At 43.9% G+C, this 16,915-nt stretch overlaps 1 protein-coding gene across 1 annotated transcript in view; it reads left to right on the forward strand.

Moving 5' to 3' along the window:
• The window catches only part of Ipo5 (importin 5), a 33,058-nt gene that overhangs the window by 621 nt on the left and 15,522 nt on the right, over window positions 1–16,915 (forward strand). Inside the window, exons 2-9 of the mRNA XM_055609671.1 lie at window positions 5,448–5,528; window positions 7,272–7,464; window positions 9,598–9,700; window positions 10,534–10,630; window positions 10,971–11,075; window positions 13,249–13,371; window positions 13,452–13,572; window positions 15,721–15,808. Coding sequence (XP_055465646.1) covers window positions 5,448–5,528; window positions 7,272–7,464; window positions 9,598–9,700; window positions 10,534–10,630; window positions 10,971–11,075; window positions 13,249–13,371; window positions 13,452–13,572; window positions 15,721–15,808 — 911 coding nt within the window. The remainder of the gene's footprint in view (window positions 1–5,447; window positions 5,529–7,271; window positions 7,465–9,597; window positions 9,701–10,533; window positions 10,631–10,970; window positions 11,076–13,248; window positions 13,372–13,451; window positions 13,573–15,720; window positions 15,809–16,915) is intronic.

Consider the following 16,915-nt stretch of genomic DNA (forward strand, 5'->3'; position numbering starts at 1 on the left):
CGTGCGCGCCTCCCGCCCGGCCGGCCCTTCCGGCCCGTGCAGCAGCGGCGCCGGTTGCCTCGCCGCCGCCCCGCGCACACGTGCCGCCCGCGGGCCCGCACCCCTTCCCGCTCCCCGCGCCTGGCCCACCGGCCCTCGGGGCGGCCGCCTCCCCCACCCCGTCCCAGCCCGGGGAAACGTGCGCCCTCCCGCCGGCCCTGCCTCGCGGCCGCGCTCCCCCGAACCCTTTCTGGCTTCCAGGACGAACCGCACAAGCCGGTCCCCTCGGCTCGGGCCAAGTCGCCTTTCAGGGATTCTTGCTGTCCAGGGGCGGGGGGCGGGAGGACTCGCCTTCCTTCAGATTTTGGCTGGTCTCTAGAGGGTCGGTGTATAAATGGATGGACGGGGGACTGTGGCTGTCTGACTGGGCCAGTGCCATTTCTTTTCCTGTAACCCAAATCGTTCTCCGTCTGTCTGAGTTCAGGAGTCCCATGTCAGATGCAGCTGTAAGCCTTTGCAAGCCAACTGTAGGACTGTTGGGTCAGTAGAAGACGGGTGATACATTGTAAGGATTGAAACCCGGGTTCTTCTGACGTAACTTCTAGGAAAGTTGATGATACGGGGAGTTCTTGCGACCATGTGTCTGAAGTGTTTTAGGAGACCAGCGGAACAGTGTTTGGATACCTTTACATATTGCTAGTGACGCAGAAACGGCTTGTACTTACCTCCCTAAAGCTGAGCTCTCTGTTAAAGCACAGTTGCTAATTCTGGGTAGAAAGGATATTCTGGTCACACTTACTTTTAAGTAAGTAAATAAGTTGGAAACTTAAAATGGCGCTTTAAAACTATTTTTTTAAAACGCATTTTAAAAATTCATTAGGAGCGGGGAGATGACACGTTCTGGCTGTCAGTTACACAGGCCCTCAAACCAGTGGTATACCCCAGCCTGAGCTTCCTGGGTGCTGGGATTGCGGCCTCCAGTTCCCATGCCTGCCTTGTAATGTGGGCTGAGATTCAAACAGTCCAGTCCTTGACCCACGTTGAAGTATTTCATGAGTCTCCCTTGTAAAGGAATATCAGTGCTGTCTGGGTGGGTTTACAGTACACGTTATTCTGTAGTTTGGATTTTCCACTAGGTTCATTTCACATTGTTACTTAGAAGACCGCATGTTATATAGGTAAGGTGCATTATTTATATCAACATATCCCATATCAATGGGTAATTGATGCTTCCAGTGTCTTCAAAGAGCACTACAAATACAGTAAGACATGGCTGCTTGTCTGTGCGTGCTTTGCAAGCTTTATTTTAAAGATAGTATGTTTTTTAGAGGTAGAATGCACATATAACTTGCAACAGTTTGCTCTTGGGATATGATGCCCAAACATTTTGATACATTCTGCAAAGTCGAGGTAATTTTTTTAAAGCAAAGCAAGTTCTTAATCCCACCCTATAATAGAAATTTCCGTGTGTTGCAGAGCAGAACTGCATTGTAATTAGTAAGCTAGTTTAATTCTCCCCCTTCCCTCCAGTTGCTTAAGTCTATTGTCAAGCCTGGTAGGGAATCTCTCTTCTATTGAACTAAATACCAGTGTCTGGTTTAGCTGGGATTCCGATCTGGTGCCTGCTGTAAATCTTTTATCTCTTACATCACTTTAGGGCTAGTTAGTAGCATTCAGCACATTTTCTCAGAAGAACAATCGGAAATAAGTACTGCTAGTACTGTCGGACTGTATTCCTAGCAAAAACATTCAGATCTACATTTTTCTTTAGATATCCTGAGATCATACTTATTTTCTTAGTTTGGCAAAAGAGTAAAATTGGGAGGGACCTCCTTGGTACCATATAGTATCGTACTAACTGATAAATATAACTTCCTAGAAAAGCAAATATTTGAGGGGGAAAAAAGGCTGCACAGAAACTCTCAATGCCCCCTTTTTCCTAGGGAAATGTATAAGTAACCTAAACAAAATGAAATTTTAAGTCTAATAAAAACAAATACAGAAATGTTCTTCTGGAGCTGAGAAATTGGCATGGGCTCTGAGAATATATTTGCAATTTATTTAGCCAAAATAATAATACTTAGTTGACACACAAATACCAAACTTTTCCCCACTCTAGAGTTTCTCTGTATAGCCCTGGCTGGACTCAATCTGTAAATCAGGCTGGCCTTGAACTCAGAGATGCACCTGCCTCTGTCCCCCAAGTGCTGAGATTAAAGGCATGCCCTGCTGCTGCTGCCACCGCTGCCGCCGACCAGCTAAATGCCAAATTTCTTGACATTACGTTTGCACGTTTATCAAGTCAATACAAGGAAAGTCATGTTTTGTTGAAGTATTTGAAAGACTTCCTTCTAACATGTTCCTCCATTTGTACAAGCCATCAGATAGACTTTCTCAAATCTACATGGATGTTCTCCAACTGGTATTTAAGGAAATGATTTTGAGGTAGGCCTGGTAGCATGTTTTTCAAGCACTGGGGAGCAGAGGCAGGAGGACCTCAAGGCCAGTAAGTTTCAGGCCCCCCAACCAGGGCTACACAGAAAAGACCCTCCTTCAAAACAGAAAGGAGGAGGGAAGATAATGGTTTTTGAAGTTCATATGTCTCAGAATACAATAGTTAACATGAATAAGCAAATAAAGAATTGACAGGTAATTCAAAGGCATTTGTGGTATTCATTGCTGGGTGTTTTTATCTAACATAAGTATTTATGGTATGTGCGTTTTAATTCTTAATATTCCTCACTGGTAATATTTGTATTGAAAGGTAACAGTTGGAAATATGCTTGATCAAGGAACCAAGATATTTATAGAGTTCCTTGTTTCTTCCTTTGCATTTTTTCGTGCAAGGAACTGTCATAAGTATCTATGGGATGAGTGAGGTAAGCTCTTAACATTTCTCCTTTGTGGGCAGGGAAAAGGAGGCAAAAATCTTGACAGGTTGTGATTATGTATAGTTGACTCAGACAAGCTTGAAATTTTACTTGCTTCAAACTTGTAGTGGACACTGGACAAAGCAGAGTAATGCTAGGAATAGCCTTTATTGTGTTTCAGTGTCCTGTGTATTCGGTATCTAAAAATAAGAAAGCACAACCTGCGTTGTGGAAGTTTGTCTAGGCTAAGAGCTATGGACTGGACTTCGCGCTGTGCTCCTTTTCTGAGCCATTATCCTTGTCTGCTCTGCTGCAGCCAGTGTTTCCCATGTTGAATATGCAAATAGAGAGGCCTGTTTTAGGAACATAATGCCATTCATCCCGAATTTGCCCATCATGAACTTATAATTCATCCTGGAGCCATGTTGAGTATTTGGCTTACTATTTATTCTCAGTAAGGACATGCTGGCATAGTCCAACACCAGTAGTCCCACCTGGTAAGACTGGCAGTCCTCAGAAACTCTGCTGGGTTTTCAGTATGATTGCAGTAACATGTTAATGGTTTATAGCATATGCAGTGGCTCTGACATTGTGCTGGATGCAAGGAATGAAGAGATATATAGTATGCCATTACTATTCTGTAAGCCTTGCCTTTGTTTGGGGCTTTTTATTTGGTGTAGTTTGCTGCTTGCTGATTGTTTGTATTGTTTTTTTAGACAAGAGTCTCACACTGAAGCCCAGACTGGCCTCAGACTCTAGGCAGTGTGGTCCTCATCCTGGCTTTGGCCTCCCGAGTGCTGCAATTACAGGCATGAGCCACCACAGCCAGCTCTTTGAGAGTTTTTTTTAATGACAGCTTTGATGGGTTTGTTAGTTGCTTTGGAAAAAATTAAGTGAAGATTTTCAAGATACATATCCATTTTTGTAATGAGCCTTGTGAATATCTTCTGCATAAGTTACCTCATTTCTGTATAAATAATCCAGCCCAGCATCTCAGCTGTGCACACCTTTGGGCACAGTTTTCAGCGTTGTGTTCCAGTACAGCTGGTCTGTGGTCTGGGTTCACTTGCCCTCACAAATCTGTTTGTCCTCAGACAGAGATGTTTAAGGAGTTAAGACTAGAAGGCCCTATATAACTAGAACTCTTGAGTCAGTTAGACTCAGGAATGAAACCCAGAGCTGTCAGTGCCAGAGAGATGTGAAGGCTGGGTGCCTTGGAAGACCAGGTTCTGTCCTTGTTCTCTTTCACCTTAAGTCATTCAAGGTACAAAACTTGATCACCGTGTCTGCCAGTATCTGACCTGGCTCTGAGTAGCTTTTATTTTCTTCCCATGTCAGTTTTGAAAATCCAATGTCAGCAGGCCAGGTCTTCCAACTTAGACCACTTTAGACAGGTAGAAAGAGAGTCTTTCCTAAAAGCTTTTCCAGATAAATGTTGCAAGTGCACTTACCTTGATCGAGTATTCCAGTGAAAGAGGTCATTGTTAGGCTTTTTGCATGTGAATTCTTGCCGGCATAAGTTGAGACTTGTTTGGGCTCTATTCTAACAATTTGGATTCTTGGTTTTTGTTTTGTTGGGTGGTTGGGTAGTTGAGATTTTAATTCTATTTCTCCCTTCCCTCCCCACTCTACTTCAGATGTGAGGCTTCAAATAAAAGACCGTAATTGTTATGCATGTATGTGTATACACAAATATCCCTACCTCTAACCTGCTCGCTCTGTGTCTTACTTGTGTATATGTTTTCAGGCTGAACAACCAACTGGAGTGCTCTTCATGGGGAATACCACATAATTTGCTTTTGACTAATGTCTTCTACGTTTTTATTGCTGACGAGTTCGTTCTGATACTGTGTTAAGAGAGAAGGGGAAACCTTTTTAATAGATCCAGATATAGTATTGGAGGGGGTTCACTAAATTTCTCTGCTGTTTTGTTTTTAAATTATATAATAAGGTGTTAGAATAAGCCTTCCTTGAAAATGCAGCATAAAGAATCTAGATACTTTCCCTTTCTTCATTGCTTCATCCAAGGATGTTTGAAGGCAGTTGTGATTTGAATCAACTCTCCATGGTTGACTTTAAAAAGTGTTAACAAGTTAAAGTCGTTTCTCAGATAATCAGGTGAAAGATATCAAAGTGAGCACTTATTTTGCAGTGTTATATTATGTTATATTTGATATTTTTAAAAAATTTACCTGTATGGCTGCATGGTGCCCATGGATTCTGGAAGAGAGTGTCGGAGCTCCTGGAACTGGATTAGACTATTGCAAGCCACAGTGCCCATGCTGGTAACTAAACCCAAGTCCTCTGCAAGAAAGAGCGTACATACATGCTCTCGACCACGGAGCTACTTTCCAGCCCCGTGCTTGACTTTTTTAAATTTGTATTGTGGAACATGAATTTTTGTTAAGCAGAGGACGTAAGTTTTGAAAATATGGTAGAGAACTCCTCTACTCACCTGTCTGAGACAACACTTCGTATCGCCAAAGAAACTGTTATCAGCGGCAGCCCTGACTGCTGCATACAGTTCTTTATTTGGTCACTGGTTTGCTACTACGATTTTTAACATTGTATTCCAACCTCTCATTATCTCTCCTTCAGGAAACCTATGAGAATATCCCAGGCCAGTCCAAGATCACATTCCTCTTACAAGCCATCAGAAACACAACAGCTGCTGAGGAGGTGATGCTTCAGTAGTGGAAACTGGTTCTCATGAGACAGCTGTAGTATCGGGATGCTCAGAGTGATGATGAGAATTTTAGTGATTAATTACAACATAGATAAAAGCTAGCAGCTTTATATAGTACTTAAAAAAAATCTTACTTAGTTTTGAGGCTGACGTGGAAATTTCCAGGTCTTTTGCCTCTATCTCATAAGTGTGTCACACACATAGCAAATCATTTCTAGCTATAAAATTGGTTTCTGTCATTGACCTATGTCATTCTACAGGAAGAAAGTTCTATTCACAGAGCACTTGGGGAGAAGTTAGATTTACTTATTTTATGTGCATAAGGGGTTTGTATACATGTACATATGTGCACCACATATGTGCCTATGGTTTGTTTTGAACTACCATGTGGGTGCTGGGAACAAAACCAGGTCTTCAAGAATGTCAAGTGCTCTTAACTGCCGAGCCATCTCCAGTCCCTCACACAGCATATTAATGTTAACCAAATATTTTGAATGTGCATTTATAAAATGTGTACATATGGCCATCTTAGATAAAGCATGTGTGCTAAAGAGAAGCTTGAGAACTGACCACTCCTAGGGTTTCTGTCTGTAGCCCTGGATATCCTGGAACGACTTCTGTAGACCAGGTTAGCCTTATTCTCATAGAGATCTACCTGCCTCTGCCTCTAGAGTGCTGGAATTAAAGGTGTATACCACCACACCCAGCTGTTTTTATATATTTTTAGAAGGACCATCTTAATGAAGATTTTTAGCAAAAAAAGGAAAGGTGCCCAAAAAGAAAGATAGTCCCCAGAACCTTGTTTTTTAAAATAAGCATGTGTTCCAATGTGTGTTCATGTGTTTTGAGAGGTCAGAGGTTGACCTGGGTCTCTGATTTGGCTAGACTGGCTAGTGCCCAAGCCCCGGGATTCCTCCTGAGTCTTGTTTCCCAGACTTGGATTATAAACAAGTGTCACCATACCTGTTTTTACAAGCACTTTGCCAAGTGAGCCGCCTCTCCAGTCCATCTTCTTTAAAAAAAGAAAAAGAAAGTAAGGGCTTGCATTGTAGCCCAGGCCAACCTTAATTGTGACAGTTTTCTGTATCTGCCCAGCCAGGGAGTGAGGCTTTTTAGTGAATTATCTATTGTGCAAGGTTTCGATTTACTGGAATTTTAATGCATTTCCCCTGTGGTAAATGGAGCTATATACTGGGTTTTTATAGTTTGCTATTCTTCTGTGTTTAGTACCTAATTTTTATTGTTTCCCACCATAAAGTAATATCCTCACACTGTTGAATATCTCTTTGAGGAAATTGTTGAGTGCTCAGGTCTAGAAAGCCCTGCACACAAACCTTGGATGCACAGAGAGGTGATAGATATTCTTTTTTATTTTAAATACTTTATTTTATGTACATTGGTATTTTGACTGCATGTTTGTGAGAGAGTCAGATCCCTTGGAACAGGAGTTACAGACACTGTGAGTTCTTGTGGGTGCTGGGAATTAAACCCTGGTCCTCTGGAAGAGCAGCCAATGCTGTTAACCACTGAGCCATCTCTCCAGACCCCATAGATACTTTGCTAACAGACAACTGAATGTAAATGCGTGTGGTGCTTATGACTAGAAAGAGATATTTTAAAAACTAAAAGGGGCTTTGAAACAAATTAGAAACAGGACACTGAGACCCATCAAGGCAGAGGGTTGGAAATACTATCTCCAGTAAGACATGAGGCTAATAGCAATTGTCTCTTGATAGGCTAGACAAATGGCTGCTGTTCTCCTGCGGCGTCTTTTGTCCTCTGCATTTGATGAAGTCTATCCAGCTCTTCCATCAGACGTCCAGACTGCCATCAAGAGTGAACTGCTAATGATTATCCAGATGGAAACACAATCTAGCATGAGGAAAAAAATTTGTGATATTGCTGCAGAACTGGCCAGGAATTTAATAGGTATGTACACAGTGGGATACGGGAGGGAGAAGGGCATACTAGTTGCTGGGCTTGTTATTGGGGGGGGGGGGGGGGGGGGGGAGAAGGGGGTGGGGGGTGGGGGGGGGGGGGGGGGGTGTTGAGACAAGGTCTTGATCAGTCTTAGGTTGTCCTAGAATTCCTTGTATCTCAGAATGGCCTGGAACTTCGCAGTTGCCCTGCCGGCGCCATCCTGGAGTGACAAGCATGTACTAATATACCTGGCCCTTTTTTCTTCTTTGCTATCATGCTTTGAGGCAGGCTCTTTGTAGGCCAGGCAGGTCTCAAGTTCTCATCAGTCCTGCCCCAGCTTCCTGAGTGCTGGGACAGCAGGTGAGAGTTACCAGGGCCTTCTTTAGAGTATTTATCGGTACCAAAGAACTTTGTATTCTGTGATTAAGAGTCTACACAGAGCCAAAATAGACATGTTTGTGAAGTATAGTTCTGATATTTTTAACACTTGCTATCCCAAGTGCCCTTGCAGACATTTTGTGTCTTTTGATTCGGGTCTCGGTACACAGGCTTGCTCTGACCTCGCTAACTGCCCAGAGCTCAGGTGCTCTGATTACAGGCCTGTGTTACTACACCAATATGTTAAGGAACTTTTTTCCTTTCCTGAGTTTGGAACACAGCCTTGTACATGCCAGATAGTTCTGTCACTGAGCTACAGTCTGAAGCCCCTCTGGGAGAACTTGTAAATTGAGGGGGTGGGGGTGTGTGTAGCTTTTTGGACATGTCTTAATCTCCTTGTAATTATCCTTAGGTTGGAACAAAGTAAGGGTATTGTGTTGGTAGGGTGCAGCTCAGTGGTAGAGTACTTGACTAGCTGCTCAAGGCTTAGGATTTAATGTCTGAAACCATAAATGAAGATAGAAGCAAGAGTTTGTAATGTCCAACTTTTTAAAAAGAAAGGACATTACTTTCTTTTTGTAAGGGGAATAGAAAAAGAAAAGGAAAGAAAGGAGAAAAGACAAACAGGACTCACTATGGTGCCTGGGCTTTGTTCTGTAGACCAGGCTGGCCTCAAACTCACAGAGATCCGCCTGCCTCTGCCTCCCAGAGTGTTAGGCTTACAGGTGAGTGCCACTGCCCCCAGCTGGCCTCAGACTCTATACAGTTCCTTGTGGCAGTGTGAGCAGTGGGCCTCTGAAGGGGCACAGTGTCTGCTGTGTGTCCAGGCTAGCCTTAAACTTACGGCATTCTTCTCCTTCAGCCTGCCAAGTGCTGGGATTATAGATAGGCTTGATTCCTTTCTTTGCTAAGCTTTTTCCCCCCAGTACTGAGGGTTGATTGTAAAGCCATACACATACTAGGCAAAAAATACTTTACCCTAAGCTGGCCTTGAACTTGTGATTTTCCTGCCCTAGACTCCTGAATAGTTTGGATTTTATACCTGAACCACTAGGTCTGGTTTAAAATTTGTGTTTTTCAGTCTTGTTAAATAAATACTGATGGGGGCTGGAGAGGTGGCTCAGTGGTTAAGAGCACTGTCTGCTCTTCCAAAGAACCTGGGTTCAATTCCAAGCATCTACACGGGAGCCTACAACAGTCTGTAATGCCAATTCCAAGGGATTTGACACCTTCACCCTAATGCACATGAAATAAAATTAAATAAAGAAAATAATAAACCCTGACGGCGCCCTGAAGTGCATATGTAGCACCTACATACACTGCGCGGTGTGCTGTACCGTGACTGCGCCAACAGTCTGGGGCTATGTCGTGAGACTGCCTCAGAAGCAACCTAAGTGAGATCCTGGGATTCCTGCTGTTTTCTCCAGTTTGAGTTCCAGCCTGGCTTTGCCTCACAGTGGGGGCAGGATGAGGGGTGTGTGTATGTTGGGGGCGTTGGGGGGGTTTACCACCAAATACTTCATGTAAATAAAAGTGCTGCCTTCTCTAGTAGTCTAAGCTTAAGCAGTGCTCCTATCTGCCGACATGAACCTTTAAATGCATAGTTGTCTTCTTGAACTTTCAGTGCAGTTTTTACAGTTAGAAGACCTGTTTAATGGGATTTTTAATAGCACAGGTGGCCTTCACACTAGTGTGTATTTTGATTCACACATAATATTGTGAGGTTTGAGCTGCACACTTCATGCCTGAATTTTGTATTTGTAGATGAGGACGGCAACAATCAGTGGCCTGAAGGTTTGAAGTTCCTCTTTGATTCAGTCAGCTCACAAAACATGGGACTCCGGGAAGCTGCCCTTCACATATTTTGGTATATAATCTGTTCTAATATTTTGGAAATGTTAATGTCACTAACGTCTAAAACCTTATAGCTGATTGTTTTAGCCTAGAAGTTTTGAGAGTTATAATAATTTTTGTATTCGTGTTGGAAACAAATCTGAAAGAAGCAGAAACAATTGCTCTGTCCACGTGTGGCAATTTTGTGTGTGTCTCTGACAATTCTAAAATGTTTTCACACAGGACTAAGTGTAACTTAGAAAAACCACTTTGATGATATTTTGAAAATGGGAAATGTTTTTCTGGGTCATTTGTGATCGTATTTGTAACATTTCACAAGCTCTGTGCATCTAGGAGCAAAGGTTGGAGCTGAGCATCCGGTGGCAGTTACATGGCTGTTTACTTGTTTACAGTATCAGGGTTGGAGCTGAGCACCCGGTGGCAGTTACTTGGCTGTTTACTTGTTTACAGTATCGGCCCCACTAGCTTTGTGACCTTGCAAGTTGTAAGCAGTATAGAACAGTCTGCAGACACCACATCACTGCTGAGGTTCAGTAAAAATGTTTCATTTAGTTGTTTTCTAAATGCAGAGCGAAAGAGCTTGAATGCCCTGGGTGACCAAGACTAGATGCCAGCTGGTAGGAAGGCTGTGGTTTCTACAGGTCTCACTTTTCTTGTCCTGTCCTGCATGTTAGACAGCTCCTAGCTGAGACAGAGAAAGGATGAGGCAGGGCCTGGGGCGGCCGCCGCATGCTCTGGTTGCAGCCTCAGCTGCCTTGTTTATTCGCCAGTGCAGAGAACATGTGCGCTGCGTGTCTCTAAGGACTGGTGGCTACTGTTGATTCTGTATTTTGAATCCTTTGTTAGGAACTTCCCTGGAATTTTTGGGAACCAACAACAGCACTATTTGGACGTCATCAAACGGATGTTAGTTCAGTGTATGCAAGATCAAGAGAACCCCTCGGTAAAGAGTTCCGCTGCCGCTAACGTTTCTACCTGCTCTGGGACTAGCCGTGAGCTGGCTTCATGGAGCAAAGGGGCATTGTTTCTTCTGGTTCTTTTTCTTTCTTCCTTTCTTTTTTTCTGTTTTATTTATTTCTGTGGGTGTGGGTGAAGAAAGGGGAGTAGATTCTCCCTACCTTTATGTGAGTGCTGGGGATCAAGCTTCTGCAAGCACCGTTACCCTCTTAGCCATCTTGTCAGCCCCCCATTTTTACTTTTATGTAAATACTGGATCCACTGATGAAGGTTCAGCTTGATCTGCCGAAATGGTCTCACATGTGACCTCTTCTGCATCCCTTTAGATCAGGACGCTGTCTGCCAGAGCTACAGCCGCCTTTATACTTGCCAATGAGCACAATGCTGCTCTGTTCAAACACTTTGCAGACTTGCTACCTGGATTCTTACAGGTAAGAAAACACCTAAAGAGACAACAGTCCTACCCCATGTTGGTTTCCTGGAGGTAAAATTTCCATCACTTGTATAGTTTGTTGCTTCATTTGTTCAGTGCATGTTTATTGCCTGTGAAGTGCTAGTATTAGCAACCCAGGAGTGAGCATCGTGATATGTGCCCACTGAGCCCACATTTACTGCCCTTGAAAAGGCCTCTGATATGTGGACATCAGAAGACAAATCTGTAGACCATGCTCGCCTCCACCTCCCGAGGGTGGGATTGAAGGAGTGTGCCACCCCACCCTCATCCCCTGCTCGGACAGGGGCCTGGCTGCCTCAAACTGAAAACCCTTCTGAGTGGTGCTGAAAGACTGACAATTTAATATTCTAAGGCTGCCTCCTCCTGCCTTAGTCACAAGAAAAGATTGGTTTGGGTGCTGTAGTGATTCTCAGCCTTGTCCAACACCAAACACCTGGAGCTTTGTTCGTTTGTTTTTTGGCATTGATGTCTCCTTTTAAAATGTAATCACGTAGACAAATGTGGCAAATGTGCGTGTATACTTCTTAAATGCCAGTATATGTGCCCATTACTGAGTCTGAAGAAAAAATAAAACGCAGTGCAATAAAGTGGCCTGCTTTTCGACAAGCAAGGGCTTAGGCACAGCTACTCTAGAAGACCATCATCAGACAAGATGGATTGTGATCTGTGATCTGTGATCCAGAGCTAAAACTGGACGGACAGAGATGGCATTGATACGTCAAGCACCATTTTGTTTTTGCTGTTGGTACAATTTTCTGACTCGTCTAGGCATGTGGTGGTGTGCGCCTATAATCCCAGTACTCTGGGAGGCAAAGGAAGGCGGATGGCTGTGAGTTTGAGGCCAGCCTGCTCTACAAGGTGAGTCCAGGATAGCCAGGGCTAGACAGAGACACCCTGTCTCAAACAAAACCAAAGAAAAGGAAAAAAGTCTCTGACATGGAGCCTGGGGAGAAAGATGATGGCTCATCCGGTGGAATGTTGCAGTGCCAGATGAGGACCTGGCTTTGGATCCCCAGCCCCACAGTGGCCGAGACCTGTGCGTGCACAGAGCTCACTGGGTAGCCAGTCTAGCCTAAAGGCAAGCTCAGGTCCTTAAAAATTAAGGTGGAAAGGGATGGAGGAGCACACCTAATGTTGACCACTGACCTGCAGATACCAAAGTCCTTTACATTAAAATGTTGTGGAATTTGCATATGACTATGTGTACTTGAAACCCTCTACTGCTTCTAATACCTGCAGGAGGCAGGGCTGCACAGTAGTTGTATTCTTTAGGAAGTGCTGATGAGAAGCCTCGGCTGGGTGTGGTGGCCTCTTCCTTAATCTCAGCACTTGGGAGGTCAGAGGCTCTGATTTTTGAGGCCAGCCAGAATAAACAGACCTTGACTCAAAAAAGTTTGTGCATATTACTATCTACACAGTTTTTCCACTATTTTTGGTCATAATTGGTTCAACCTATGGATATAACTAAAGGTATTTAAAATAAGTTGTTAGATTCTAGGCCCAGATCATATGATTCCCCATTTTTAGAAATAGTGATCATGGGAAGTCCATGATGAGAGAATCTTGTGACTCCCTTGTAAGTCGAAGGCACTGTCTCCTGGCCTTAACTTTTCTTGACCTCAGTATAGCTAGTCAGAAGTGAGAAATTGCATTCTAGTTGAGGAGGGCCACCCAGCTCTCTCGACAGTTCATGTGAGGTCGCCTTCCACCAGGTCCTGCCCCGTGTTTTGTTGTGGTTTAGCCGTCTTATATCAGGCCAAAGTCTATTTCATTGTTTTTGTATTTTAATTTTTCATTTTTATTTTATTTACATTGCTGTTCTGCCTCCATGTATGTCTGTGTGAGGGTGTCAGATACCCTGGAACTAGAATTACAAACAGTTGTGAGCTACCATGTGGTTGCTGGGATTTGAACCTGGGTCCTTAGAGGAGCAGCCAATGTTCTTAACTGTACCTTGAGTCCCCTATTTGGGGGAGGGGGAGGGGTGTCTAACATTTCCTCAAAAGGAAGATATTCTCTTGCTTCCAAGTAGAACATTTGCATTTGCCTGATTGCATCGGTCAGATAGTGCTTCTTGGGAGTGTTTTGGCTAATGAGGCTTCACAGCAGAAGGTGAGTCTTGACGGTTTATTTTCTGTTCTATCCTGTAGGCTGTCAATGATTCATGTTACCAGAATGACGACTCAGTCCTGAAATCCCTCGTTGAGATCGCAGATACTGTTCCAAAGTATCTGCGCCCTCACTTAGAAGCAGCTCTACAGCTAAGTCTAAAGGCAAGTCCAACCCCCCAGTTGGTGTTCTGTTTGTGTTCTGTAGTCTAAGCCGCTGAATGTGTGTACGTTTGTCTTCGTAGCTGTGTGGAGACACCACCCTCAATAATATGCAGCGCCAGCTGGCCCTCGAGGTGATTGTAACCCTGTCTGAGACCGCAGCTGCAATGTTAAGAAAGCACACCAATATTGTTGCACAGACTAGTAAGTCAGAACTCTTCAAATCTCCTGTGATGTAAACATTACTGGATAAATCTGCTAGGATCTATGTGGCTGTATTCAGCCACATAGGATCTTCTCAGCTGTATTCAGAATGTGAGTATGTCTTGAAAATTAACTGAGTCTGGTTGTGCATCTGTACCTGTCTGCCTGAGCCCAGTATTGGGAGCTGCTTTTAGGACTTGGCAGATCTCTGAAGCCTGGTATTAAAACCAAGGTTGGCATTGTTGAATCGCCTACATTGTTCATAGAGTAAAAGTTAATGCAGAAGGGACAGACATTAACAGCAAACTGAAAGGCAGAGGGCATGGCTGTGGTGCCCTCTAGCAAAGACAGGGCTGAGGTGGCGCCCTGCTCAGCATATACAGCCCTGAGGAGAGGCCCACGGGACTGCTGTGCTCTGGAGGTACTTTAGCTTAGGTACCCAACCTAGCTTTTTGTGCGCTAGATTTAGAAGGTGAATGTACTCAAGATGTAGTTTCTACAATGAGTGAAATTTTTAAAAACTTTTTTTAATAAGATTTGTCATGTATACAATGTTCTCTCTGCATGTATGTACACCTACACACCAGAAGAGGGCACCAGATCTCACTATAGATGGTTGTGAGCCACACTGTGGGTGCTGGGAATTGAACTCAGAACCTCTGAAAGAACAGCCAGTGCTCTTAACCTCTGAGCCATCTCTCCAGCCTCGAATTTTTCGAACTCTTAACGGCGGGAACAAGGAAAGGGTCTCTGCTGTCAGGACTCTTGTTGGCAATTCCAGCCAAAGCATGACAGTAACATACTGAGGATTGGAAGCAAAGCAAACACTGCTTGTTTGTTCCTTGCTTGCTCAGAGAGTTTAATGAGATTTCTAACAATAAGAACACTAGCAATGATAGAAATAATGTGAGGAGAGGAGAGCTAGCCAGATCCCTCAGAGACAAACAGAAGTGACAGCAGGTCTCGGGTCAGTCTGTGCCCAGTACCTCTCCAGTCAGGCTAAGTCCCTGAGTTGGGGGGCTACATGAGATCCTGGGGAGCTTGTCCTCACAGATGCGAGGGCAGGTTTCCTGCTGAGTGGGGCAGGGAGCGTCAGAACATACAGCACCCCAGAAACAAAAGCTGACCCCCGAGATGGTTCATCAGAGGTATGGGGACAGCAGGTTCTTTTTGTAGAAGAAACGTTCCAACCCCAGATGTGTTAACAATAATAATAATCTAGGGTTGATGAAAGATCCAAATAAATATGGATAGGTTTTATAAGTAGACATTTAATAAAAAAACATTTTTAAGACTTAGTTACAAACCAGAGATTAAGACATTACTATATTTGCAAATAATCAAAGGAAATTCTTGATCAACCACCTATCAAAAGACAAGGTTCACACCAGCAGGGTATAATCCAGGCCAATCTGGGCTGCATGAGCCCCTGTGCTCACAACAAAAAACCTAAGCTTAGAGATTTTCAGTATAGGTACAACCAGCAAGCTTTGTTACCTAGAAATAAAATTTGTAAGACAGGATTCTGACTTAGCATTGCTAGGCCTCAATAAAAACAAGAGTGATTAAGAGTATGGATTGTGAGAGGGTTGGTGGTGTTGCTAAGTGATGAGGAAAGCTAGTGAGCTCAGAAAGGACAGGGAGGGTTTGCGGGTCACCCATCCAGTCCCTTAAAAGAATTCTGTAACAGTTCTTGCCAAAGTTAAAGTGGGAGGGCATTAAGGCAGTTTTGGGAGTGTGTGCACTTGTTTCCTGGTATTTACAGAGCTCACAACCCAGCAATCTTCACAGACATCAGGCCACACTGTGGGTAGCGGTGCTATGTAGACCCTGTTCAGGGCTTCTTTTGTAAGGCTGACTGGGAAACTGGAATCTCTTCTTGCACGCTATGTGGGTCAGGGTACAACTCAGGCATTAGGCTCTGGTGACAAGCAGCCTTCCTCCCTGAGCCACCCTGCCAGCCTGTCAGGAGTGCTGTGAGTGGAGCTTCTCACACACAGGGTGTAGATCCTGTGGGTGTGAGGGCTGGCTGCAGAAAGTCAGTCACATTTCAAATTCGTGCGCATGCAGTGTGTGTGTGTGCGTGCGTGTAAAGGGAAAAATCTACAATAAACTCAGTCCTGAGGCATGAGTTGACTGTTCCCTCAGTTCCTCAGATGCTGGCGATGATGGTGGACCTGGAGGAGGATGAGGACTGGGCGAACGCTGACGAGCTAGAGGACGACGACTTCGACAGGTAAAATCTCCCGCATCCCCTTGCACGTATGTGTCACCTACGCACGCTCACCACCTGCACACGGGGCTCGAGGCCACCCGTGCTCCTTCCTCACATTGTCCTCTTTGAATGGAGGTGAAAATGTGTCTTCCTTATCACGTAGGTGACATTTTATTCCTTATGTAATTTCTGTTAATAAAATTTGCACTTTTAACAAATGTTCTTAAAACATTTTACTTGAGAGGTAACTAAAAGTACAGGAAAAAAAAACTATTTTTTTTAAATCAGGAAAAATACCCATGACAACAAAAAATGTTTGTTAGTCTGGGATTTCTTCAGGAATTAATGCTGTGTGTGTGTGTGTGTGTGTGTGTCGTTAAAGCTATGGTTCACTTAAAATAGTGTCAGCAAAATTCCCCAGGAAGCACCACATTTCCCCTTATAAGGTGATTAGTTTCATATTGACACAGGGGTGACCAATTTGTACACCAAATGAACACAGTTGACTTGATTTAGTTGGCATCGGCCACCAGGAGTACAGGTTCCCAAGGTAGAGCCAGTCCAGAAGGGGAAATCAAGACAGAGGTTGCCCACAGTCCCTTGGCCATTTCTCTTGTTCTTTCCAGCTCATTGTGCTATGTAACCTCCTTTTCTCTAGAAGAACTAAGAATTATTTCCCTAACAGGCTAATTGTCAGCGTGAGCACACAGGTGTTTGACTTACAGAGTTCGAGCTGTGGTCTTTGGTCAGACGTGGCCATATTTCCTTCCTTAGTTCAGCTTCTAGGACTTGTTTCACCCTGCCCTGTGAGCAGCACTCACACCTAGTTGATTTAAGAAACTGCTTTTCAAAAACAAGCAAAATGTTTTGATTAAATTTTCTTTTTTTGTTGTTTTTGAGACAGGGTTTCTCTGTGTAGTCTAGGCTGTCCTAGAACTCAACCAGAACTGTAGACCAGGGTAGCCTTGAACTCAGAGATTTGTGTACCTCTTGAGTGTGCCACTATACCCATCAATCAGTTAATCAATCTAGCTAGCTAGTTAGCTAGAAAAGAGACTTTTCTGGAAGTGATAAGATTTCCTGTGTGTGTGTGTGTGTGTGTGTGTGTGTGTGTGTGTGTGTGTGTGT

This window comes from Psammomys obesus, unplaced genomic scaffold (assembly GCF_907164565.1).
Source record: "Psammomys obesus unplaced genomic scaffold, mPsaObe1.curated_primary_1811, whole genome shotgun sequence".
Classification (NCBI taxonomy): domain Eukaryota; kingdom Metazoa; phylum Chordata; class Mammalia; order Rodentia; family Muridae; genus Psammomys; species Psammomys obesus.